Source organism: Oncorhynchus masou, chromosome 24, assembly GCF_036934945.1.
Source record: "Oncorhynchus masou masou isolate Uvic2021 chromosome 24, UVic_Omas_1.1, whole genome shotgun sequence".
NCBI lineage: Eukaryota > Metazoa > Chordata > Actinopteri > Salmoniformes > Salmonidae > Oncorhynchus > Oncorhynchus masou.
This window is the reverse complement of record NC_088235.1, coordinates 61,555,032-61,582,455: the sequence shown is the minus strand read 5'-3', so window position 1 is coordinate 61,582,455 and position 27,424 is coordinate 61,555,032. Positions and strand designations below refer to the sequence as shown.

At 44.8% G+C, this 27,424-nt stretch overlaps 1 protein-coding gene across 1 annotated transcript in view; it reads left to right on the top strand.

Annotated features, from left to right (window-relative positions):
• The window catches only part of LOC135512437 (serine/threonine-protein kinase 32C-like), a 94,124-nt gene that overhangs the window by 50,082 nt on the left and 16,618 nt on the right, over positions 1–27,424 (top strand). The window contains exon 3 of the mRNA XM_064934464.1: positions 21,541–21,692. Within this exon, the coding sequence (XP_064790536.1) occupies positions 21,541–21,692 (152 nt within the window). The remainder of the gene's footprint in view (positions 1–21,540; positions 21,693–27,424) is intronic.

Genomic DNA, 27,424 nt, shown 5'->3' with positions numbered 1-27,424 from the left:
TTCCACTCACGCTACAACCAGCACTGCAGCTGCAATGAATGAGTAGCCAAGCATAGGCCTGCATTTTTATTATTAGCAGCTCGTTGTGTCTATTTTATCGAGGCATATTTCACTTTCTCTGGTCATAGGAACAACATTAATTTGTGCATGAGGCAGAAATAATGTGGTGTGATTCAGGTTTTGCCATCAGGTGGATGATGTGTCCCCTCTCCCTAGTCAGTCTCACCTTTGGAAAGGAAAGAGCAGGGACCGTAAGAGGTGGACCCTCTGCTGCTCTCTCCCTCCTTCCTGTGAAACTGACCTCAGATGCAGGTACAGTAAAATAGATGCAGTCCAGTAATATCAAAAAGCTAATTATTTGCAAAATATTTCAATTGATTTATGCTCAGCTGTGCTTCACATTTAGTACAATTGATCTATTTTGTTATTAAAGCTCAAGTCTTTAAATGCAGTATAATAGGGTCTGAGAAGAACAATATTGGCAGGCCAAGCATTACCAATATGCTGTGATAATGTTTAAAGCCTACTGCACGAACCTCATTCCTACATAACTGTTTTTATTAGGTTAATGTTGGTTAGGCTTTCAAAAAAGAACCTGGCGGTAGGTCTAGGCTTGCTTTTTAAATCCAAAAGTAATCTTGACTCAGAAAAGTTTGGGAACCACTGTCTTAATGTAACAACATAGTGTGGTTGAAGACATAAGCTGTGTTCGAATACTCATACTAACTGCACTAACTCGTACTATTTGTGACATAAATTGAGTATGTAGTATGCTTAATGGTCATAGTATGGATATAGTTAGTATGCCAAAAATTCCTGGATGTCATACTAAATTTGCCAAAATACGAAGTATATAAGCAGTGGACACGATTTCCCTGCTTTTAGGGCCCATAATGCAATTCTTCAGAAAATGAGCGTGGCTTCACAGCGTTTTCAGATTTGAAGAAAATGGTGCAAAATATGCAGCTGAAGTCCGACGAGTGTGGACACAAATTAATTGCTTTAATTAATTATGACAAATGTTAAGAAAATATTGAGCAATGTAATAAATTAATGGCTTTTCAAATCAGTTACGTTACACGTGATGTTGGCTGAGAATTTGTTAGCTATGCTATCCTTACAATCCGCATACATTACAGCAGTATGTACCTGTATGTTAGCTAGTTACGTAACGTTAGTTGGCTACTAATACATCGAACTTGCCAGGCAGTATATTAACCATAATATAACTAACTACCCAACGTTTATTGACTTGATTATTCACGTCATTCTTAGCTAAGTAGTAAAGTTGTGGTGTGTTTTCAATGGACAATGTTAATTTCTATCTACTCTGATTTCAGAGCACTCTCGTCTGAGTGTGCCAGAGCGCAGAATAACTGATGAATTTATGAACGTTCAACACCCGTTGAATATAAGGCCGGTGTAAGTAAGCGTCTGCAAAAAAAAACGCAATTAAATTGTTGCCAGCAGCACAATTACAATCACCAATGCTCTGGACAACATGAAAACAGCTTAACCAGCTCCGCTGGGGTGAGTAAAATTGTCAGAGTGAGGTGTCATTTGTGTCTGGAAATGGCTAACAAGCTAGCCAACGTTAGAAAGTTAGCTTTGGTGCTTGACTGTCGTTGTGAGGTCAACCGCTCGAATCAACCCTCCTCGTCCAGAGCGTCCAATTACACGCTCCAAGAATTGAAATTATGAACACACCTGAAATCGTAAAATGTCTATCTCGTCATTTGTTAGCAAGATGTTGCATAGTAACAGCATCAACTTCCGGTAGACTAGTATGCTCAACTGAAAGGATACCGTTCCTTTACAGTATACTAAAATTAACTAATAGTATTGTTAGGTTCTAAATTAACCAAGTAAAACTCACAGATGATTAGTAAAGCTTAAACCAGTTTTATTCACCCATTGGGTTATACAGCTGCATAAGACATGGTTCCACCAGTGGTAGTATATATACCCCAATTTGGGGTGGAATCTCCTCCTCCTCTCTAAATATTACATTTTTGTTGCTAGGCAGGAAATGAAGTGACGCGGGCAATAAAATGTTCCTTCTCCCTTAACGTGACCTGACCTGACCTCGGCCCCCTTCCTCCCTAAACCACATCTCCACTCTGATCAGTGCCTGCCAACGTCTTTCCTTCACTCAGTACATTCCCAGCTTAATTGCCCCCACCATAAACATTTCTCCTACAGATAACAATTAACTTCTGGTGTAGACCCTAGACTATAGCACTCAATATTTCAATAGGATACCTGATAATTAACACTATTCCAAGTTTAGGAGTCAGAACCCAGAATCCATCAGTATGTAGTATATACTCATTAAGTATGTAGTATACATGTTATGTATTCAAACCCAGCTTCAGTAACTTAGTTGTAGTCACGATCTGGTTACCTATTAGTACAAACATAGTTATGTTTCGAACCTGGGTCTTGAGAAACAGTCACTTAACCAACTTAGACAGCAGAACCCAGAAGATGAGGCAGACACAGCAGTACTTAAGACGGTGTATTTAATAAAGAAAAAAATCCTAAAATAAAAAATGGCAAATCCAAAAGGTGGTAGGTAAAACACAAAAAAGACCTAAAAAGAAACTCACCAAAAATAAACAAAAACAAAAAACAGAATACCACAAGAACGTCACCCGGAATCGACAAGAGCACACAGAACACTAGGGCAGGGTGCTAACATACAAACACAGAGCACAGAACAGAGGGAAACTAAGGTTTAAATACACTCAGGGAAAACGAGACACAGGTGCAAATAATAATGGGGAACAAGGGAAAAACATAAGGACAAAAAGCACAATGGGGGCATCTAGTGACCAACAACTGGAACAACCCTGGCCAAATCCTGACAGAATCCCCCTAGGAACGGCTCCTGATTCCTACCTTCTCTCAGGGTGGAGGACCCTGAACTGACGAATGAGGTCAGGGTCCAGGATGTCTTTGGCAGGAACCCAGGAGCGCTCCTCAGGACCGTAGCCTTCCCAGTCCACCAGATACTGCCAGGACCGCTGCACCCGGCGGGAATCCAGTATCCGGTGGACGGTATAAGCCGGCTGGCCTCCAATGACACGAGGCGGAGGGGAGGTCTGTCTGCCGGGACAAGGGGAGAAAAAACAACAGGTTTTAACAAAGACACATGAAATGTGGGATTAATCTTAAGGGATCTGGGTAAGTGTAGGCGATAAGAAACTGGGTTAACTCTCCTGGCAACTTGAAGGGACCGATGTATTTTTGGGACACGAGACTCCACCCGTAGAGGTAAGTCTCTTGTGGAGAGCCAGACTCTCTGGCCGGGGCGCAGGGTAGGCCCGGGACGGCGACCCTGTTGGCTTGTTGTTGATACCTCTGTGAGGAACGCATCAGATTAAGACGGGTCTTCCTCCACATAAGCCGACAGCGTCTGACGAACCTCAAGGCTGAAGGCACTCTGACTTCTGCCTCCTGGTCCGGGAACAATGGAGGAGCATAGCCAAACTGACACTCGTGTGGGGACATACCAGTGGAGGAGGAGCGCAAGGTGTTGTGCGCGTATTCGGCCCAAACAATAAAGGATGACCATGTGGACGGGTTGTCACGAGTCATACATCAGAGGGTGGTTTCCAGCTCTTGATTCATCTCTCTGTTTGGCCGTTGGACTCCGGATGGTACCCTGAAGATAGACTGGCAGAAGCCCCCATGAGTTGGCAGAAGGCCTTCCAAAACCTTGAGGCGAACTGGGGACCTCTGTCAGAAACCACATCTTGAGGAATGCCAAGACTCGGAACACATGATTAATTACCAACTCAGCCGTTTCCTTGGCAGAAGGTAACTTAGTCAGAGGGACGAACCTGGCCGCCTTTGAAAACCTGTCGATTATGACTAGGATAGTAGTATTGCCATGGGATGGAGGAAGTCCAGTAATAAAGTCCAATGAGATATGGGACCAGGGTCTGTGGGGAACAGGTAAAGGGTGAAGGAGTCCTTGAGGGCGGAGGTGAGAAGATTTGCCCTGGCAGCACACGGGGCAGGCATTTGGCAACGTCTTCTCTTATGGTAGGCCACCAGAACTTACGCTGGATGAACTCCAAGGTGCGACCTACGCCCGGATGACAGGTGAGGCGAGAGGAGTGCCCCCACAGAAGGACCTGAGTCCTCACTGCCTTGGGGACAAACAACCGATTGGCAGGGCCTCCTTTAGGGTCCGGTTGCTAGCTTGAGCACGTCTCACGGTATCCTCAACTTGCCACGAGATCGGAGCCACAATCTTAGCAGCAGGAAGGACAGGCATGTCCGTGTCATCTCGAATGGCAGGAGCGTAGACTCGGGAAAGGGCATCCGGTTTGAGATTCTTCGACCCGGGCCGATAGGTGAGGATAAACTGGAATCGATTGAAGAAAAGAGACCATCTAGCTTTTAGAGTTCATCGCTTCGCCTGCTGGATATACTCCAGATTTTTGTGGTCCGTAACATTGAAACGGGTGAGAAGCCCCTCGAGCCAGTGTCTCCATTCCTTCAATGCCATCTTAACCGCTAGGAGTTCACGATCCCCCACATCGTAGTTCCTCTCAGTCGGGGTAAGCCGGTGTGAGAAGAAAACGGATGAAGCTTCTTGTCTTCACCCCTCTGAGACAGGACAGCTCCAACACCAACCTCTGATGCGTCTACCTCCACCACAAATGGTTCATCCGTAGTCGGTAGTATCAGGATGGGAGCAGAGAGGATGCGCTGCTTGAGTCCTTGGAAGGCCGTCTCAGCTTTCTTCCCCAAAAAAACCTTGCATTGCCACCTTTGTTAAAGCTGAGAGAGGAGCTGCCACCAAACTGAAGTTCTTGATGAACTTGCGGTAAAAGTTTGTGAAGCCCAGGAAACGCTGAACATCCTTAACGGATTTGGGGGGCTCGCCCCTACCTTCCTAGGGTCCATTTGGATTGCCGACCGGGTTCCATACAAATCCCAGGAATTGTCGGGATGAATGGATTTTTGGCTTAACGTACAGATGGCTGTCCAGGAGGCGTTTGAGTACTTGTCTGACATGCTTAGTGTGTTCTTGAAGGGAGCTCGAAAAGATGAGGATGTCATCCAAGTAAACGAACACAAATATGTTAAGCATATCCCTAAGCACATAGTTTATGAGCGCTTGGAACACCGCTGGGGCGTTGGTCAGGCCGAAGGGCATCACCAAGTATTCATAGTGACCAGTAGGCGTGTTGAAAGTGGTCTCCACTCGTCACCAGGTCTGATCCGCACAAGATGGTATGCGTTCCGCAGGTCAAGCTTAGTGAAAACAACTGCTTCCTAGCAGCTCGAAGGCTGTGGCCATAAGGGGTAGCGTGTAACGGTTACGGACGGTTATGTCATTGAGTCCCCGGTAGTCGATGCAAGGACGTAACCCACCGTCTTTCTTGGCCACAAAGAAAAACCCTTCCCGCCGGGGAGGTGGATGGACGCATGAGGCCTGCTTCCAGAGCGTCCTTGATGTAGGTATCCATAGCAGCTCGTTCGGGTGGAGATAGGGAAAAGATCCGACCCCTGGGAGGGCAAGTGCCCGGAAACAGGTCGATGGGGCAATTAAGATCTATGGGGTGGTAGCATGGTGGCCCTCTGTTTGCTAAACACCAGTTTGAGGTCATGGTAACACTCGGGAACTCGGGTCAGGTCGATGGATTCTAAAGACTCGGGAGTAGAACTCGGGGAATTCTGGAAAATACAAGTAGCTTGGCACGTAGGAACTGCTTGATAGTGCCCACAGACCAGTCTGAAGCCAGGGGTATAGGACGAGAGGGAACTCGGAACAGGAGATCAAATGAAAGTTCATCAATTCCTGGTGTTGTGAAACTGAAAGTCTCAAGGAGGTAGTGACATGAGTGACAAGTCCAGATCCCAAAGGGCTTCCATCCAATGTAGTAACCCTCATGGGGTCACTTAGAGGTTCAGAGGGAACGCCATTCTCCTTGACACCATCCATGAAGTTACCTTCCAGAGTCTACCAATGCTTGAAGGTGAAGCTTGTGGTTGTCCCAGGAGAGGGTGACTGGAATGAGCAGACGGGAGTTGGACGGATGGGAGGAGGTTATGTTTCCCGTTATAGTTCCCCCGGTCTGTACGGGACAGAGCGTTTCCCTGGAGCCCGGGACACGTGGAACGGAAATGGCCCGGTTTGCCGCAATATAGACATTCCCTCATCCGGCGGTCTCTCTCAGCCTGGGAGATGCGTCCAATCTGCATGGGTTCCGGTGGAGCCAGTGATGATAAAGGTGGGGACTCGGAGCTGGGACTGATAGGGGCTAGAGGTCTACGGTTGAGTTCTCTCTCTCAGACGCTGGTCAATGCGTGAGGCCAACTTTACTCGACGAGTGGCCAGTTCATCTTGGATAGTGTCGGAAAGGCCTTTCAGAAAGCACACCGTGAGCGTTATGCTGCCACCGTGCGGAACTGGATTTCACGCTGCGCCAACCTTGATGGAGAGTCAGGAGCTGTTTGGCTGAGTCAGAACCACTGCTTGGGCCTTGAAACACTCGTTTGAATTCCTCAGCAAAGGCAGAGTAGCTGGCACAGCAGGAACTATGGGCATCCCACACAGCAGTAGCCCAGGCCAGGGCTTTTTCCGACAGCCGATCTTAGACCGGTCGGTGGGAAAAAGGTTGCAGCTCAAAGGAGAGAGAACATTTGAGAAACCCTTTACAAGCACTTGGATCACCTGAGAACCGTTGGGGAGGTGGAAGACGAGGTTCAGACAGGGGTTAACTGCCATGGGTATGAACTTGAGGTACTACTGTTGCCGGGGTAAGTTCAGATATTTGCTTAATGGAAGTCAGCATCTCCGACAGAAGATGAGAATGTCTAGCCATTTTGCTGAACCAGTTCGTGGCGTTGGACAGTCTCCTGGTGGTGGGACAGCGTGGCAAAAAGGTCCTGGGAACTGGCTGCCTCTGGGTTCATTTTTGGCTCTGTGTTTCTGTCAGGACCCGGTTTCGAACCTGGGTCTCCGGAGTGAGAAACAGTCACTTAACCAACTGAGCCACGAATAGACAGCAGAACCCAGAAGATGAGGCAGACACAGCAGTACTTAAGACGGTGTATTTAATAAAGAAAAAATCCTAAAATAAAAAATGGCAAATCCAAAAGGTGGTAGGTAAAACACAAAAAGACCTAAAAAGAAACTCACCAAAAATAAACAAAAACAAAAAACAGAATACCACAAGAACGTCACCCGGAATCGACAAGAGCACACAGAACACTAGGGCAGGGTGCTAACATACAAACACAGAGCACAGAACAGAGGGAAACTAAGGGTTTAAATACACTCAGGGAAAACGAGACACAGGTGCAAATAATAATGGGGAACAAGGGAAAAACATAAGGACAAAAAGCACAATGGGGGCATCTAGTGACCAACAACTGGAACAACCCTGGCCAAATCCTGACAGTTTTTGGGTCATTAAATATTTATAAATTATTTCCATATCTTCTAAACTACCCACAATGCACTATTTGTCAATGTCATATGGAGGATTTACTATGTGCTACCTGCTAGCTCAGTAGCTAGCTCAAGCTGGCTAACACTAGCCACACCATGCGCTTCACAGGCTTTGTGGCTTTGTTATCTAGTGGGAACCTGTTAGCGTGGCAGGCCATGGGCCCCTCAAAACGAAAGAGACAATAATACCTGCTTGCTCTAGTTGTGTAATACCTCGTCTGTTCTCCTTTTTGTTTTGTCAACTTTTTTACGGCATTTTCTCTGAAGTAGGCTACGGGAGTTTTGTAACTTTTCCCACCTTGGCTTAGTGCTAGCATTTACATTTACATTTAAGTCATTTAGCAGACGCTCTTATCCAGAGCGACTTACAAATTGGTGAATTCATTCCTCATCTGTCCTAAAAACAGCTGCTGCTTGGTTCACTTGGCACTTAGCTGACCTAGAACAAGACAATCCTATGCTTCCTGACTCCACTAAATTTAATAGCCAACCTTTTTTCCTCCTTCACCACACTGAGGGCTCCCTGGAGTTCTGGGCTGTGACAACAATTGATAGGGCAGCGGAATCAAAGGGATAGGCGTTCTTTAAAAGGTATCATCCCGGGCCAACCTTGCAGAGCCACTATTCATTAGGAGGACAACTAATAGTACTGCCTCATCTGTGCAATCACCTGCTTTAAAACTGAACCCACAAACACAGTTAGCCGAAGCACATTAAGCAGCAGAAAATGGTTGCTTTTCAGGCCATGTGTTGCCTGGCTCCGAAGACCCAGCTACATAAATGTAGTTCAAGGGATTGTTATGATTTCATATCAGATTATATGTGTAGTAGGGGTAAGGTGTTAGTAAGTACACGCCCTTAAGCAAACAGAAAAATGCTCATCCAGAGGTGGCGCTCCTAGTGGCCGGGAACTTTAATGCAGGGAAACTTAAATTAGTTTTACCTAATTTCTACCAGCATGTTAAATGTGCAACCAGAGGGAAATAATCTCTAGACCACCTTTACTCCACACACAGAGATGCTTACAAAATTCTCGCTCGCCCTCCTATTTGCCAAATCTGACCACAATTCTATTCTCATGATTCCTGCTTACAAGCAAAAACTAACGCAGGAAGCACCAGTGACTCGGTCAATAAAAAAAAGTGGTCAGATGAAGCAGATGCAAAGCGACAGGACTGTTTTGCTAGCACAGACTGGAATATGTTCCGGGATTCATCCAATGGCATTGAGGAATCCACCACATCAGTCACTGGCTTCTTCAATAAGTGCATCGACGACGTCGTACCCACAGTGACCGTACGTACCTACCCCAACCAGAAGCCATGGATTACAGGCATTATCTGCACTGAGCTAAAGGGTAGAGCTGCCGCTTTGAAGGAGCGGGACTCTAACCCAGAAGCCTATAAGAAATCCCGCTAGGCCCTCCAACGAATCATCAAACAGGCAAAGCATCAATACAGGACTAGGATCGAATCGTATTACACAGGCTCTGATGCTTGTCAGATGTGGCAGGGCTGGCAAACTATTACAGACTACAAAGGGAAGCACAGCCGCGAGCTGCCCAGTGACATGAGCCTACCAGCTGAGCTAAATTACTTATATGCTTGCTTCGAGGCAAGTAACACTAAAACATGCATTCCAGACGACTGTGTGATCACGCTCTCCGTTTCACAAGGCCGCAGGGCCAGTTGGATTGCCAGGACGTGTACTCCGAGCATGCGCTGACCATCTGGCAAGTGTCTTCACTGACATTTTCAACCTATCCCTGTCCGATTCTGTTATACCAACATGTTTCAAGGAAACCAACATAGTGTCTGTGCCCAAGAACACTAAGGTAACCTGTCTAAATTACTACCGACCTGTAGCACTCACGTGAGTAGCCATGAAGTGCTTTGAAAGGCTGGTCATGGCTCACATCAACACCATTATCCCAGAAACCGTAGACCAACTCCAAATTGCATACCACCTCAACTGATCCACAGATGATGCTATCTCTATTGCATTCCAAACTGCCCTTTCACACCTGGACAAAAGGAAGCCTATGTAAGAATGCTATTCATTGACTACAGCTCAGCGTTCAACACCATAGTGCCCTTAAAGGTCATCACTAAGCTAAGGACCCTGGGACTAAACACCTCCCTCTGCAACTGGATCCTGGACTTCCTGACGGGCCGTCCCCAGGTGGTAAGGGTAGGTTACAACACATCCGCCACGCTGATCCTCACCACGGGGACCCCTCAGGGGTGCGTGCTCAGTCCCCTCCTGTACTCCCTGCTCACTCATGACTGCATGGCCAGGCAAGACTCTAACACCACCATTGAGTTTGCAGATGACACAACAGTGGTAGGCTTGATTAATGTCAAAACAGCCTATAGGGAGGAGGTCAGATACCTGGCCGTGTGGTGCCAGGACAACAACCTCTCCCTCAACGTGATCAAGACAAAGGAGATGATTGTGGACTACAGGAAATGGAGGACCATCGTCAGGGCTGTAGTGGAGCAGGTTGCAGGTTCCTTGGTGTCCACATCACCAACAAACTAGCATGGTCCAAGAACACCAAGACAGTCATATTATTATTATGAAGAGGGCACGACAAAACCTATTCCCCCTCAGGAGACTGAAAAGATTTGGCATGGGTCGTCAGATCCTCAATAGGTTCTACAGCTGCACCATCAAGAGCATCCGGGCGGGTTGCATCACTGCCTGGTATGGCAACTGCTCAGCCTCCGACCGCAAGGCCCTATAATGAGTAGTGCGTACGGCCCAGTTCATCACTGGGGCCAAGCTTCCTGCCATTCAGGCCCTCTATACCAGGCGGTGTCAGAGGAAGGCCCTAAAAAATTGTCCAAGACTCCAGCCACCCTAGTCATAGACTGTTCTTTCTGCTACCACACGGCAAACAGTACTGGAGCTCCAAGTCTAGGTCCAAGAGGCTTCTAAACAGCTTCTACCCCCAAGCCATAAGACTCCTGAACATCTAATCAAATGGCTACCCAGACTATTTGCATTTCCCCCCTCCCCTCTTCTATGCTGCTGCTACCCCCTTATTATCTATGCATAGTCACTTTAATAACTCTACCTACATGTACATAGTACCTCAATTACCTCAACTAACCGGTCCCCCTGTACATTGACTCTGTACCTGTAATATAGCCTTCATATTGTTATTTTACTACTGCTCTTGAATTATATGTTACTTTTATTTATTTATTGGGGGGGGGGTATTTTTCTTAACTGCATTGTTGGTTAGAGGCTTGTAAGTAAGCGTTTCACTGTACGGTCTACACCGGTTGTATTTGGCGCATGTGACAAATAACATTTGATTTGATAAGGGCGGTAATGGTTTCTGCGGCACAAAGCTCAATTGTTGGATTTGAAATATTCACTGGTCCATAAAACAGGTATTTGAAGAGCTGGTCATCTTTAAATTGTTCTGACGATTAAACCTGAAGCCGCCGTGTGCATCTCTAAACAGACTGGATGCCTTTTTTGTTTTGGTCGCATGCTCCAATAGTTCTATGTGCCGATTTAAAGTTTAAATAAAAAAATATATGTTGATCAAAATTAAGTTAGGAATGCAGAGATGGGTAAATAACTGACTCCTACAGTATGACTTACTGTACATGGGCTTTAGCTATTTTGAAATCTCACCGTGTTTCTGATGTATTCTTTTGATACACAGTACAAGATACTAACGAAAACCATTTCCTTCCTTGAGTAAAAATGTCTGGTTTTGGAAATGATGAATCATTAGTGGTTTTGATATGTATTTATTCATGCCAATAGGCTGTATAAAATCTTTGCCGCTGTTTTTGAGTGACAGGCTCTATTTTGTTGTCGGATAAACCCCTATTATTTATTTTGCGGCGTGCACTTGGCACCTTCTCCTGTCTGTAGAAGAGTCTCTTTGCCTTGTCAGTCATGGACTGTATCTGTCTCATTTTCAGGTCCAATTAAGAATTTATACTCCATTAGAATTGCAGAGAGATTCCAAATACCCTGACAGGGACAGGGTATTTCGAGTCAGAGGGATGGGGTGTGGGATTAGGCTCGATAATGGAGGAGATGATTGCGCTAGCAACAACTTGCGAATGCTTTGCGATTACTTAAATGGATGCTCCCATTACGACTCATGACAAGTCCACAATCGTTGTTTTGTGTTTGCTGGTGAGAGTCTCCTCATTAAGCATATGCTTACTCAAAGTTCTAATGAGTATATGGATAAATAAGTTAATGTTATGATGGCCTTTTTTTGTCTCTACTTTATTTATTTATTTATTTATTTATAGGGGTCAATGCATATTAATCAACATCAATATTACAATAATGCAACATCCATGTAAAGGGGCCGGTATCACGTATACTTCCGCTCTCACTGCTCAGCGTCACCGGTGTACTATCCACCGGTCCTGGCAACCAATCATTACGCGCACCTGGCAACCATCATCAGTCACACCTGAATTTCATTACTACCTTGATAACTTACCATTTATCTAGCAGTCTGTTCTTTCAGTCATCAGGTAGTATTGTTTGTTTTCCTTGTTAGACTCATCTCTTGTTTTGTATTCGTTCCATGTTCCTTTTCATTAAACTCACACGGCACTTGCTTCCAGACTCTGTGCCTACGTTACAGATTACTACCTAAAAAGAAGAGATAGATAGATCTATATATATATATATATATCTCTATCTATCTCTCTATCTCTCTATCTCTCTATATATATGACGGTCGGCGAACAGGGACACCTACTCCACCAACACAACAATCAGCTGGCGCAACAGCTTGCGACTATGGATGAGGTCCACCATCCAACAACGCTCCTCTGGACCATACCCCTCCCAGTCCACCCGTTGCTGGAGCCGATCCCCACATTGGGAGTCCAGGAGAAAGCTGACGCTATAGACGGGACTCCCATTAATGTCCTGGGGAGGGGTGTCGTGGGGGGGGGCATCAGCCAGGGGACCAGTACCCAACGGCTTGAGAAGGGAAGCGGTAATGGACTTAGTTATTCGATCAGATCTGTTAGTGAACACCAGATAAATTTGAGTCTGGGACGTCTGCTACTCTGGTTGGTCCTTGTATTATTTTAGTGAGGTTGAAATGGTCTGTGATCTGAGTTTTTTTTTTTCCTGCGAGTTTTGTTTTCCCAGTTTATATTGAAATCGACCATGAAGATTCTCCTTCTAATGACCACATTCTTTAAGCATGGTATTTAGATACCATTGTCATAAAACAAGATATCAGATATTGGTGGTTGATATGCAGGGCATTTCGGAGGTATCTAGACCTTATGACTTTTTCCACATTTTGTTACATTACAGCCTTATACTAAAATGATCACGTTTCAGGTAACACCCAGATGCAGACAGGAGTTTATTACTAGTACAGGGGCAGGCAAAACGACAGGTCAAGGGCAGGCAGAGGTCGGTAATCCAGACAGTGTTCGAAAAGGTCCTGAATGGCTGGCAGTCTCAGGGTCAGAGCAGGCAGGGGTCAATAATCTGTGTGGCGTGGCAAGGTGCAGAACGGCAGGCTCAGGGTCAAGGCAGGCAGAATGGTCAAAACCTAGAAAACAGGAACTATAGAAAGACACGCGCAAGGGGAAAAACGCTTGTAGGCTTGACGAACAAAATGAACTGGCAACAGACAAACGGAGAACGCAGGTTTAAATACACAGGGGATACTGAGGGGAGATGGGAGACACCTGGTGGGGGGATGGAAACGAGCACAATCAATACCCCTAAATGTATTAAAAATACAAAACTGAAATATCACATTTACATAAGTATTTAGACCCTTTACTCTTTGTACTTTGTTGAAGCACCTTTGGCAGCCATCTTTCCAGAGATGTTCGATTCACATTAGCATTACAGCCTCAAGTCTTCTTTGGTATGACGCTACAAGCTTGGCACACCTGTATTAGGGGTTTCTCCCATACTTCTCTGCAGATCCTCTCAAGCTCTGTCAGGTTGGATGGGAAGTGATGCTGCACAGCTATTTTTAGGTCTTTCCAGAGAAGTTCTATTGGGTTCAGGCTCTGGCTGTGCCACTCAAGGACATTCTTGAGACTTGACCCGAAGCCACTCCTGCGTTGTCTTGACTGTGTGCTTAGGGGCGTTGTCCTGTTGGAAGGTGAACCCCCCCCCAGGACTTCATCAAGGATCTGTCTGTACTTTGCTCCGTTCATCATTCCCTCTTTCCTGACTAGTCTCCCAGTCACTGTCGACTGTGGCACCTTATATAGACAGGTATGTGCCTTTTTAAAATTATGTCCAATAGGTTTCATTTACTACAGGTTGACTCTAATCAAGTTGTTGAAATATCTCAAGGATGATCAATGGAAACAAGATGCACCTGAGCTCTATTTTGAGTCTCATAGCAAAAGGTCTGAATACTAATGTAAATAAGGTATTTCTGTTCATTTTTAATACATTTGCAAACATTTCTAAAAACCTGTTCATTTTGTTATATGGTATTCTGTGTAGATTGATGAGGAGAACATTTATTTTAATACATTTTAGGAGGCTGTAATATAACAAAATGTGGATAACGTCAAGGGGTCTGAATACTTTCCAAATGCCAAGTTATCGTTACTCTTTGTGTATTTTATTTATTTATTTATTTTTTACTCTGCATTAATGGGGAAGTAAGCATTTCACTGTTAGTCTACATCTTTTGTTTATTTATGTGACAAATTAAATATGATTTAATTTGAGTTTGCTCATTTATTATTATCTGCTTTCTGGTCACAGAACACTGATTTAAATAAGAATTGTGAAAAGAGGGGGGACAAAGTGACAAACTATAATGTTCAAAACAATTTAAGTTTGTCGTTTGATCCTTTCCAGTGATTGAGCATTTCATTGAGGTGTGGATCTCTTTTAGGACAGGTGTTTTTCATCTCCAGCCTCCGCCCTCCCTTCCTTCGACTCTTTCCACATCAAACGCCGGCTGCACACTTCCCTCTCTCCAAGGCGGTGCAGGGAGGAAATCAATATCCAACCTGACCAATGGATGGGTCGTCCCTCTTTTGAAAGGCCTCTTTAGAGGCAAGATAAGCAGGTGTGCTGTGCAGCTGGTGGCCAGAGATTACAACCATTCAGCTAACGTTGTCACTACGTAGGGTGCCTCACCTCCAGGCAACGCTGTCCACCGCGCCGCTCCTGCCAACAAAGCTGGAAGCAGGCAGTACACACAGTCTGTTCCTGTGATTGTGCCCAGTTTATTAGCTGCCGCCGCCTCACCAAGTCACACCGCATGCCCCAGTCAACAGCCTGCCGAGCGGTTTGGCACCATCCTCAGGGCTGGCCCCAAAGTAAATACTCCCAGTTTCCAAAAAGGTTGACCTTTTACCGTGCCTATTTATTAACTCTGAAGTTAGCCTGAATAGCAGGGCTTCATAATGAATATTTAACAATGAAATATAGCCAGCGGGACCATAATGCTTTGGACTGTGCCGCCCATTAGCATTTTAGAGAAAACAGTTTGGAATTAATTAGGCTCGCTTTGGCGTCTATTACCCTGAGAAAGGCTCAGACCCAGAAGCCATCGCTCTGACAGTCAGTCCTAGTCTAGGACCACCATGCTAATCTGTCCTCGCCATCTCCAATGATTTGAATTTTAGATGGTGTAAATACTGTACCCTATATTCATAAGCTAATAGTTATGAAAATGGTCAGATTCAGACCTTCAGCTCAGTTTGATTCCAATTGTCTATACCTATACAGAATTGGTCTCTGATCTATTGAATCGCTAATATTCTCTATGAATAAATGAATAAACTCTTAATACATTATCTTTCTGGCTGCTGGTCACGCCCCCATCCACATTGACAGGGCTGTAGTGGAGCGGGTCGAGAGCTTCAAGTTCCTTGGTGTTCACATCACTAAGGACTTAACATGTTCCACACACACCTGCACAGTTGAGAAAGAGGACATGACCGTGCCTATTCCCCCTCAAGAGGCTGAAAAGATTTGGCATGGGCTCTCAGATCCTCAAAATATTCTACAGCTGCACCATCGAGAGCACCTTGACTGGCTGCATCAGCGCTCGGTATGGTAACTGCAACTTCGTTGACCGCAAACGCGCCACAGAGGGTGGTGCGGACGGCCCAGTACATCACTGGGGCCAAGCTCCCTGCCATCCAGGACCTCTATCAGGCGGCATCAGAGGAAAGGCCAGAAAAATTGCCAAAGACTTCAGCCACCCAAGCCATAGACTGTTCTCTCTGCTCCATCCGGCAAGCAGTACCGGAGCATCGGGTTTCGGACCAACAGTCTCCAAGGAAGTTTATATCCCCAAGCCATAAGACTGCTATATAGTTAATCAAATGGTTGACCCTATTTTGCACTGACCCTATGCACACTCGCAAGACTCTACCCACACACACATTCTCATACATACTATACTGACACTCTCACAGAAATTCACACACATACATACACTACATACGCAGATACACATATAATACACATACAAGCATACTGATGCCACATACACACATACACACATACTTTCACACTCATCATATAGTATATGCTGCTGCTCCTCTGTTCCTTTTATTAGTCTTAGTATTTCTATACTCTGTGTATATGAACATATCTCCTCAAGTACCTTGTACCCCTGCACTTTGATATGGTACTGGTACTCCATGTATATAGCGTAATTCTTATTTTTGAACTCTACATCGTAGGGGAAGGGCTCGTAAGTAAGCATTTCACGGTAAAGTCTACACCTGTTGTATTCGGGCACATAAAATGTGATTTGTTCAGTCATACAAATGTGTCTGAACTGAAATGAGGGGCCAGAGATTGGGTATTTGACAGCAGATTTGATAGGTCTGATAGGCCGTTGGCTTCTCGGTGCGATAGACAGTGTAACTGTGGCCTCGAGTGTGAAAGACTGCTTTGCTCTGGGGCTGAAATCACAGGCTGTCACCAGCGCTCCATGCTTTCCAGCGACAAGGGGAGTCATGAGAAGAGCTAACAGCCTTAGAAGGACAAGTGGTAAAAGCTTTAGCCGTTTGGTTAGCAGTTGCAGTGTTTCATTTTATTTCCCTTCATCGTCCATCCCCTCGCGCAGTGCAGGTGACTGGCTGGCCTCTATGAAATGAGGCTGAGGAAATTGGGTCTGTGTGTAGGCTAGGGCAACAAGAGAGGAAGGAGGAAATCTGGAGGGCCGTGAGCCGCGGTGTTATACGAGGGGGCAAGAAAATCTTTAAGAACATAATTATAAAAACAACCCCCCCCCCATGATCTGTCCATTTTATGAAGGAGACTGGTTTTACTCAGCAAGCTTCTCCTCTTCCACCACAACCATGTCCTCTGTCATCTACTCAATGCCTCTTCCCACACCCTCTCTCCTTACAACTTAACACAGATCCGCAAGGAGGAGGGAAATGGTATTATTTTATACTGTACTGTAATGAGCCTATGACAAAGTCTGACAGAGAGAGAAAAACCTGAGTAGGAAAGATGAGCGGGACGGAGAGCAAGGAGGTAGAGCAGTTCTTATTTGTGCTCCAGCGAGAGGGAGAGGGAGGGAGGCAGGCAATTAGATTGCGTTTTGGAGAGTAATAGATTTCCTCCTGTCATTCCATCCTCTAATGCTGTAAACCAACCATCTGTTGTAACGAGGACACCTGGGCTGTTGTGGACAATTCAGTTAGATAGCTGGAGCAACACTTGGATGTTAGGTTTTACTGATCTGTGTGTGCGTGCGTGCTCAGCCACATCACTCTGCCTCCGGCACCGCAGTACCTTGGTACTACCTGAGACGTGACAGTTGGGGTGGGTTGTATCATCCTGGTACTTTGTCATACCAACTGTTCAATGGGGTTTGAGGCTATTTTTATTTATTTTTTTCACATAAAAATCTATGTGAACATGTTCCAAACTTGCATGAATAGTTTTATCACTCAACATGGGAGTTGGATAGGTGTAAACAGTGTTAATATCACAATTGATTACTTCAATCTTTTACTGGGTACAGTTGATTTTCTATGTTCTTCATTGGAGATACGTACTTATTTATAGAAGTGAGTTTTCTTCCCGAACCATTGTTTATTTTCTGCAGCAGACCGTTTGCGTAACAGTAGCTGAGGTCATAGCTTCCTGGTGTCTGATGTTTTCTGTATTGACCTTAGTGATAACTGTTTTACAGACGCTTGCTAAAAAACTTTAATGAGCAACCCTTCCTTCATGAACTGGCCTCTGTAAAATGGTGTAGAATCAGCTTGATCCCCTCTGTCGAAGACGCTTGGACCTTCTTTTTAAAAATATTTTCAGTGGTATTGTTAACAAACACGCCCCCCAAAAGAAAATGAGACTTAAAAACAGGTTCAGCCCCTGGTTCAACCGTGATCTTGCAGAGTTACTCCACCTCAAGAATTGCATTTGGCGAAAGGCTCGGCACACGCAAGCTGACTGGCTATCGTTCAGACAAATGAGTAATAAGTGCACTCAGGCTATTCGGACGGCCAAGGTTAGTTACTTTAAGGAGCAGTTCTCTCTCTGTGGGTCTAACCCCAAGAAATTCTGGAAAACGGTTAAAGACCTGGAGAATAATCCCTCCTCCTCACAGCTGCCCATGTCCCTTAATTTTGATGATGTGGTTGTTACTGACAAGAAGCACATGGTTGAGCTCTTTAATCACCACTTCATTAAAACTTCTTAGGGATAGCCCCCCTAACATAACAAATTTAACTGCCTGTTGCTCAAGCCCTGAGGCAAGGATATGCATATTCTTGGTACCATTTGAAAGGAAACACTTTGAAGTTTGTGGAAATGTGAATTGAATGTAGGAGAATATAACACAATAGAAAAAAGGTTGTTTTTTTTAACACCATCTTTGAAATGCAAGAGAAAGGTCCCAGTTCTAGCCATCACTGTGGTTGTAATTCCAATGCTGTCCACAAGATGGCAGCAGTGTATGTGCAAAGTTCCAGACAGATAACTTGAAGTATGAGCAAACTACATGACATTTAGTGTGAAGTCACCCAGGTACATATAGGCAAATCATGACGGAGACGGTTGCATTCATATTACATTTTTCTTCAAGAATATCGTCAAATCTGTATACTTGGACTTTGATTTAGCTTTCCCAGTATTAGTAGCCATATTATAAGTTCAACATTTGCAAAACAACCAGTTTTCATAACTCTGAATATTCTTATAATTTTTGTCCAAAAGGAAAATGCATGCTGTTGCACATTTTGCGACAGACACTCCAGTATAACCCAGGACAATGCCTTTCTACCTAGCTTTGTTTGATCCCGATTGGTGCTTGTTTGACAAAGATACAGTCGTTCAAGTGAAGACCATCCGCGTTATCGGAGTGCCATGAAGGTGTCGCTCTCTGACTAAATATGGTGTCCTATAGGGTATACTACACCCCTAATGATATAGTGAAGTCTTTTTTACTTTCTAGGATCTCTGAAGAATACATTCGATTGTGATTTGACTCGTTGAAACAAGGTTAAAGATGAGATTTTTACAGATTCCTTTCTTTGCAAATTGAACGAGTGTAAATACAAAATCGATCATGCATGCTATATGGACCTTTTTAGGATATGAAAAAGGATTTTATCTAACAAAACAACACTTTATCTAACAGAACATGTTTTCTCTGGGACCCTTTGGATGATAAATCAGAGCAAGACTTCAGAATGTAAGTACACATTTCACCTTCAGAGGTGAATTTATCAAACGGTGAAAAAAGTGTTTTGTTGTTGGGAGCTCTCCTCAAACAATAGCATGGTATTTGTTCGCAGTAATAGCTACTGTAAATTGGACAGTGTGGTTATGTTAACAAGAATTTAAGCTTTCAGCCGATATAAGACACTTACCTGTACCAGCATTTGTTGTTTCTCTCAAATCTGCCATCTTGACATAAGGCGCTGCATGATTTAATGTTGATGATGTGGTTGTTACTGACAAGAAGCACATGGCTGAGCTCTTTAATCACCACGTCATTAAGTCAGGGTCCCTATTTGACTCAGCCATGCCTCCTTGCCCGTCCAACATTTCCTCATCTCCCACCCCTTCTAATGCAACTATCCCCGATGCTTCTCCCTCTTTTTTCCCAAAAAACATGACCCCCAAAAAACATTTGGGTCATATGGTTTAGACCCTTTCTTCTTTAAGGTTGCTGCCCATATCATCTCCAACATTTTTTAACCTGTCTCTCCTTTCTGGGGAGGTTCCCATTGCTTGGAAGGCAGCCACAGTTTGTCCTTTATTTAAAGGGTGAGATCAAGCTGATCCTAACTGTTATAGGTAGACCATTCCATTCTTGTGGGCCGGCTAAGGAGTATTGGTGTCTCTGAGGGGTCTTTGGCCTGGTTTGCTAACAACCTCAAAGAGTGCAGTGTATAAAGTCAGAAGATCTGCTGCCTCAGCCACTGCCTGTCACCAAGGGAGTACCCCAAGGCTCAATTCTAGGCCCCACGCTCTTCTCAATTTGCATCAACAACATAGCTCAGGCAGTAGGAAGCTCTCATCCATTTGTATGCAGATGATACAGTCTTATACTCAGCTGGCCCCTTCCCGGATTTTGTGTTAAATGCTTATTTATTTAATTTCTTAGTGTCTAACAAGCTTTCTCTAGCCTTAACCTTGTTCTGAACACCCCCAAAACAAAGGTCATGTGGTTTGGTAAGAAGAATGCCCCTCTTCCCATATGTGTTATTACTACCTCTGAGGGTTTAGAGCGTTAGGTAGTCACCTCATAAAAGTACTTGGGAGTATGGCTAGATGGTGCACTGTCCTTCTCTCAGCACATATCAAAGCTGCAGGCTTTAAAGTTAAAGTTAAATCTAGATTTGGTTTCCTCTATTGTAATCGCTCCTCTTTCACCCCAGCTGCCAAACTAACCCTGATGATTCAGATGACTATCCTACCCATGCTAGATTACGGATCCATCATTTATAGATCGGCAGGTAAGGGTGCTCTCGAGTGGCTAGATGTTCTTTACCATTGGACCATCAGATTTGCCACCAATGCTCCTTATAGGACACATCACTCCACTCTATACTCCTCAGTAAACTGGTCATCTCTGTATACCCGTCGCAAGACCCACTGGTTGATGCTTATTTATAAAACCCTCTTAGGCCTCACTCCCCCCATCTGAGATATCTACTGCAGCCCTCATCCTCCACATACAACACCCGTTCTGCCAGTCACATTCTGTTGAAGGTCCCCAAAGCACACACATCCTTGGGTCGCTCATCTTTTTAGTTCGCTGCAGCTAGCGACTGGTGCGAGCTGCAACAAACACTCAGACTGGACAGTTTAATCTCAATCTCTTCATTCAAAGACTCAATCATGGACACTTACTGACAGTTGTGGTTGCTTTGTGTGATGTATTGTCGTCATCTCTACCTTCTTGACCTTTGTGCTGTTGACTGCCCAGTAATGTTTGTACCATGTTTTGTGCTTCTACCATGTTGTGTTGCTACCATGCTGTGTTGTCATGTGTTGCTGCCTTGCTATGTTGTTGTCTTAGGTCTCTCTTTATGTAGTGTTGTGTTGTCTTGTTGTGATATTTGTTTTGTCCTATATTTGTGTTGTATTTTTTATTTTATTTTTTAATCCCAGGCCCCGTCTCCCGCAGGAGGCCTTTTGGTAGGCCGTCATTGTAAATAAGAATTTGTTCTTTAACTGACTTGCCTAGTTAAATAAAATAAATTTAAAAAAAATGCTAATGACTGGATGTTACAGTAATGAGGCTTCCCTCCCATACCCCCTGTCCTGCTCTTGACATTTCACATGTACTTTTCTCCACTTTGTCCACGGAACGTCTAGTTTTAATGAGCACAACATGATGAGGACCGGAGACTGTTTGTGGCTTGTTTTCCATGCCACACTGGAAACACTGTAACGGAGGGCAGTAACATCAGCCATTATGAAAAGGCATTGTCTCATGCCATGGTGTACTGGATATCATTGCATACTAATGTGTGCGTGTCTGTGTGTGTCTGTGCTTACTTGCTTTATGTGAGTCCGGTTCCAGTCCTAAGTTAGTTGGTAGCTCACTCTCTGTTCTTTTGTCCTTGTCTCCCCTGCAGGTGTGCATCGTGCAGAAGAGGGACACAGAGAAGATGTACGCCATGAAGTACATGAACAAACAGCAGTGCATAGAGAGAGACGAGGTCCGAAACGTCTTTAGAGAGCTAGAGATTCTACAGGAAATAGAACATGTTTTTTTAGTAAACCTCTGGTGACTATCCTGTGTTTTTTTCACTTTCGATACTGTTTGTACATTCTGCATGCCTCAGCTGGTACCGTGTGTGTGTGTGTGTGTGTGTGTGTGTGTGTGTGTGTGTGTGTGTGTGTGTGTGTGTGTGTGTGTGTATTCTCTGTTGGGGGTGGATGCATGTTTTAACCCTCAATTGGACAATGAGATGAGAACGTTTAATTGAAGGGAAACAACAGCTGTGGTCTGTGTCTCAAATGACACCATATTTATAGTGCACTACTTTCGACCAGAGCCTTTTGATAAGTCGATGCCTGCCGACTGTGCCAGTTTTAACGGACCCAGAAAGTGGTGATGCGGCTCTGGTCAAAAGTAGTGCACTATACAGGGAACATGAGATTTGACCAGATTATTTTCATTCAGATCCATGCGCCCATTGCACCACACATTTCTTAATTGCTGTAATGTAAAGTAAGTTGACCCAATACTTTCCCCTCAGGAGTATATCTGGGTGATGTAGGGGACCAGCTTCATTATTCAACTATCTCCGTGTCTCTGCAGCACATATTCTAAATGTAATTGGGAAGCTAGCACAGTGTTTACAGCATATTACACCAAAGCACTTTGCTCCTGTTTAATTGGTAGAATGATATTGCACACGGTGGTAATATCCTCTGAGTAATTGATACAGGGAGCATCATTCATTTCATACAGACCCTTTATCACTGAGCACCAAGACAAAAGTACACCCGCACACACTGCAGCTTATTACTCCAAGTCTTATATGCATGTTAGTTTTTATCCAAAGTTGGCGATGATTAAAGTTTTAACACTGGAATGTTGTTGTTTTTTTTTCTCTCAGAGAGAAGCTTCCGAACTAAAATAAACAGAGGGCTTTTTAATGAGGTGGTAGTAGTAATTGTAGGGCCTGTGTGTGTTTAAAAATATATATATATAATTCCCTCAAGGAGTGTACAGCCCTATCCTTGTTCTAGTTTCCCAGCTTTTTTTCTGATTGGCTCTGCTCAGCTCTGTATCTGGCACATCAAAAGCCCCATTAGCGACAAAGACACAGCAGCGTTATGAGTAGGCAGGAATTATAGTGCTCCTTAGATCGCACCTCATCTTCCTGCGATTCAAGTGAACTTCAGAGGGAAACTGGGTAAGTGGTCAGCCCATCTCAAATTACACTGGAACAAAACAACAACAACGAGGCATGCCAGAGTGGCGTGGAATTGGTTCCGTCCCCCTCAGCCAGTATAAGCTTTTTTTAATAGAAAGTTTGAGTTATTATGTATCCCTTTGCCGGTGAAATATATTGTTTGGATAATTTATCCATTGTTTTGAACTCCTCTCCTAGAACCATACACAGGCTATCAAATCTGCATTACAAAGACCATCAATGCATGGGGCGGGGGGTTGATAGGAAGGCACATCCACAACCGTCGCCATCAAACTGTTCAGATTTAGCCAAACAATGGTAGAAAGCTGGCAAAACCCACATGGAGACGGCCTGCCTGTCAGGCAGGCCACAGCTGTTCCCGTCTGTCGACTCGAGGAAAAAACGATAGTATGTTTTTTCCAAAGTTGATTTGCTTTTTGAAACCCACGGACCCCAAACCTGAGCAGCTGTCGGAACCGTAATACTAGCCAGCCTGGTCCCCTGCCAAGCCACCAGAGAACGAACGGCAGAGTTTCTAAAAATAACTTTGTACAGAGTGTATCAATCACACTAGCCTCATTGTGTATTGCTCCTGCAGATGAAGGCTCTCACTGACCAGACTCCTTTTGTTGGTTGATTTGGCCTTGCTGTTGGGTTCTCACTTGGCTTGTCTGAAGTTGACATCTGATGTCCTGCTGAGCCTATCATGATTACTCAGTGAAAAATTGAATGAGTAAAGGTTCTGACTTTTCTCCTCAAACCAGAGAAAGAGAGCTCAGCACGGAGACAAAGGAATTCACTGTTTATTTTCCTGCTTAAACAGGGAACTGTCTCCTTCATTAACTTGTTCTTACTTTCAATCAAGCAGATGATGAGGACTTCCTATGGATGTGGATGTCATCACAATATTTGGTGATACTTCTACTACCCTCTTTACAGTGTAAGGGTCAGGAGTTTAATTAGTACTGTTTGTGGGTATGCTGCTGCACATCGTAAGTCTTTGCTGACTTGCAGAACATTGGCAGTGTCCATGGGCATGCACTGTGTTATGTGTTCTGGCTGTAGGAGTTTGCCCAATGAGGTGTTCCATTATTGATGGACTAAAGATGGGCCAACCAGTGTTTCTGGGAACTGCAGTGCCTATATTCCCCAAAGTAAACATCAGAGGCTGCCACTCATCAGAACGCCAACTTTGATTAAGATTAGTAGGAGTTGTTTCCTAGACACAAGACACAAAAAGAGAGGGGGAGAGCGGAAGCTTGGGAGAAACAGCCATCCCGTAAAGTAACGATTCTTGAAATCACAATGAAGGGGAGAGGGGGGGGGGGGTAAAAGGTGTTAAGAAGGGATTTGGGCATTGTTTGGTTTGTCAAAACAGAGTCACCATCTACAAGGCTTTGGATTTGCTTCCTTCTCTCTATCTCACACACACACACACCATTTTGAAGCCTAGGTTTTCTTTCATTATGATGTCCTGAATTCTGTTTGGTTTTCTTTTGAAAAAAGCTCAATCCATTGCTTCAGAGAGAATTCATTAGAGGGAACCTGGGCACCGAATCCACATCACTAGAACAAGACTGCTTAAAAGCCTGGAGGACTGTCAAGTTTGCGGCATGCGCTAATTGCCGTGACCATTCACTTGCTGCAGATAGATGCCATAGAATGTGTAGGAGTGGGATATACATGTATTCAAATGGATTAGCCACCTTGAGAGAGAAAAATGTGATTATCATCTGCAGCATTCAAGAAATCCACCCAAATCACCCAAGCCATCACGACACAGGTGTAGACACGGTCTACGTCTCATCCCCCGATCAATTTGTATTTCTAAATTGCCGAGGTCGTTTTTCCCTACCCCGGACGTACAGTATTACATGCATTAAGTGTATGCAGTGAAATTGATCCTGTGCACTTTCCAGTGTAAATCATTACCAGGACAAGGTTTTTGCCTTAAGCATTACACTGAAACAAATCTACTCTCAAACACCGTTGGCCAGATTCCCCTGAGATTTAGACAGAGGCTGTGAAAGCTTGAACCAAGTGGAGAAGAAAGTGATGCGAGAGGGAGTTAATGTGTCAGAGTTGAGCACTGTGGGATATTTTGTCGTCTGTGAGCTATAAGGCTTTGGAGACCCTTTTTTAAAGAGGGTTTTTAAGGCATCGCAGAGGGTGAGTCATCAGTGGGATCCGCTGAGCTGCGTTCTTCCTCCGCTGTCCATCCGTCCTGTCCATCAGAGAGAGTGAGCGAGAGAGAGAGAGAGAGAGAAGTCACTGCGGTGAGAATGAATGCACACCCTGTCCTCCTCTAAGTCTATTAAGAATATTGATTCCTTGGCTGAAGAGAACAATGCTCTGGGAGGTGGTGAGACAAATTAGGGCTTTACCCCAAACACAATAGGCATAACAAGCCCTGGGTGGAAGCTTCGGTTCTGTTGACAGCCATAAAAATAACTGAGGGATATTTCCTCAGGGGGCTAAGTCCTGTTCGATTTCTTCTTCTGCTGTTACAAACGCATTTATACAGCAGTCTTCATTAGATACAGAGCGCCACAGGAGTTAGTCACAGTCATAGAACTCTGTAACTTTCCAAAGCAACCTCGCCATTAAAGTGATGTTCTGTTCTCTCTGCAATTGTAACTTTCCAGAGCTTTACGGTCCTGTAGGAGGTCCAAAGTGCACCTTGTGAAATAAGGCCAGTGGAGGGGGGGGAGAGGGGTGTGCTGAGGGGACCAGAGGAGGGGGACGGGGGAGGGGGACTAGGCTAGGGACCGCAGAGCGAGAGGCAGCGCTCACTCATTCATTGCATTGTTAGAGGGATCCTCAGAGGAGCCGGATGTGTCTTGTGATCCAGCCCCTTGACCAGCCTGAGCCACGCTGTCTTTATCGTAAGACTATCTAGGCCACAGTCATGAAGCAGACCACATTCAGAGCCCCGTGTCTCTTTTTTTTTCTCTCTCTCTTCCTTTCTCTCGCTCTCTCTCTAACCCATCTCACCCCCATCTCTCTTTCACCCTCTCTCCCCTCCGTGTCTCTCTCCTCCCTCGCTTTCTCTCATCTAGCGCTCTCTCTCTCTCTCTCTCCTTCTCCCTACGCTTCCCTTGGCTCATTTGTCATCATGGCCTGATTATTTCAGCCTGTTTCTCAGACTCTTTCCAGCATGGTAACCTTCCTCTGTACTCTGCTGTCCCAGTCAGTCCAGACCTGTCCTGACTGTTCCACATGGCCCCTCTTCTCCTTGGCCCTGCCAAAATTCTCCCAAGGCTCAGGCCTTAGCCAGGTCCCCAATCAACTGTCTTGGTCATATTTGACCCATGACAAGTCCATTCTCAAGCTGTTTCCTCTTATAGCGTTCTCTTTATAGTCTTCTTTTCAGAACTTTAACTTCTGTAATATTGTCAATGAGAGAGGAGATAAAAGGAGGTGTTTGGAGAACTCCGTTTGTCTGGTCACACACATTACAATTCTCTTTCACCAACTTGCTTTCATATCATCCATTTGTTTGAGCTGCTTCCTTGGCCTCTCCTTGAACGATTTTTACAGACATTTTTACAGGGTGCTTGTGTGCTTTGATTTTGAATTCCCCAAACGTAGTGAGACACATGCTGTATTTGCTAAAGCATTCATCCGGAATGTTCTCTCTCTCTCTCTCTCTCTCTCTCTCGCTCTCTTCTTCTCTCTCACTTTCTGTCGCTCCCTGTCCTTGGTGTTAAATCTGAATGTGACAAGGCTGTCACTATCCAAGCTTAAATACGGCTCAGATGTCAGCTCCACGTCTGACAGTTTACCTGAAGGGGATGTGAAAACCGTTCTAATCTCAGCCACGGGGGCTCAGGGAACGGGCACTAATACCACTGCTATCACACTGAACGCCACAGAGGGCATTCTCTTCACCATCAGCTGCATGCTGCTCAGGATCAGGGCATGACAAGGAGGTGATAAGAAGGTGACAATAACTAAGGGACTTGTGGACAGCAAACTCCATCTCAGCCTGGCCATCTGTTGATGCTGTGTGTGTGTGTTTGGAGTGGAGGTTAGGTTTGTTAGAAGATCTCCAGTCATCAGACCAAGCTATCGGGACACGTCACCAGGATGTCCACGGATAGATCCTGCATCCGTTTTCTCTTGATCTGAAGGAAGATGGGAGCTTTGGTGGAAATTATTTTGTCATGCTATTTTTGACCTCAAAATTTTACCCCTAGGTCAGTGTTTCCTGAACTTGGTCCTGGGGATCCCAACGGGAGCACGTTTTTGTTTTTGCCCTAGCACTACACAGCTAATTCAAATAATCAAAGATGAATGATGAGTTGATCATTTGAATCAGCTGTGTAGTGTTAGGGCAAAAACAAAAATCTGCTCCCATTGGGATCCCCAGGACCGAGTTTGGGAAGCACTGCCCTAGACTGTAGATGATTTCACTGACTTACAATAATAACCTTATACAATGCTGATCACATAAGTTCAATATTGTGTTTAGCATGGATCCCTCCCAATCCCTCCTTCTCAGGACTTCTTCTCAACCAATCCCTCCTTCTCAGGACTTCTTCTCAACCAATCCCTCCTTCTCAGGACTTCTTCTCAACCAATCCCTCCTTCT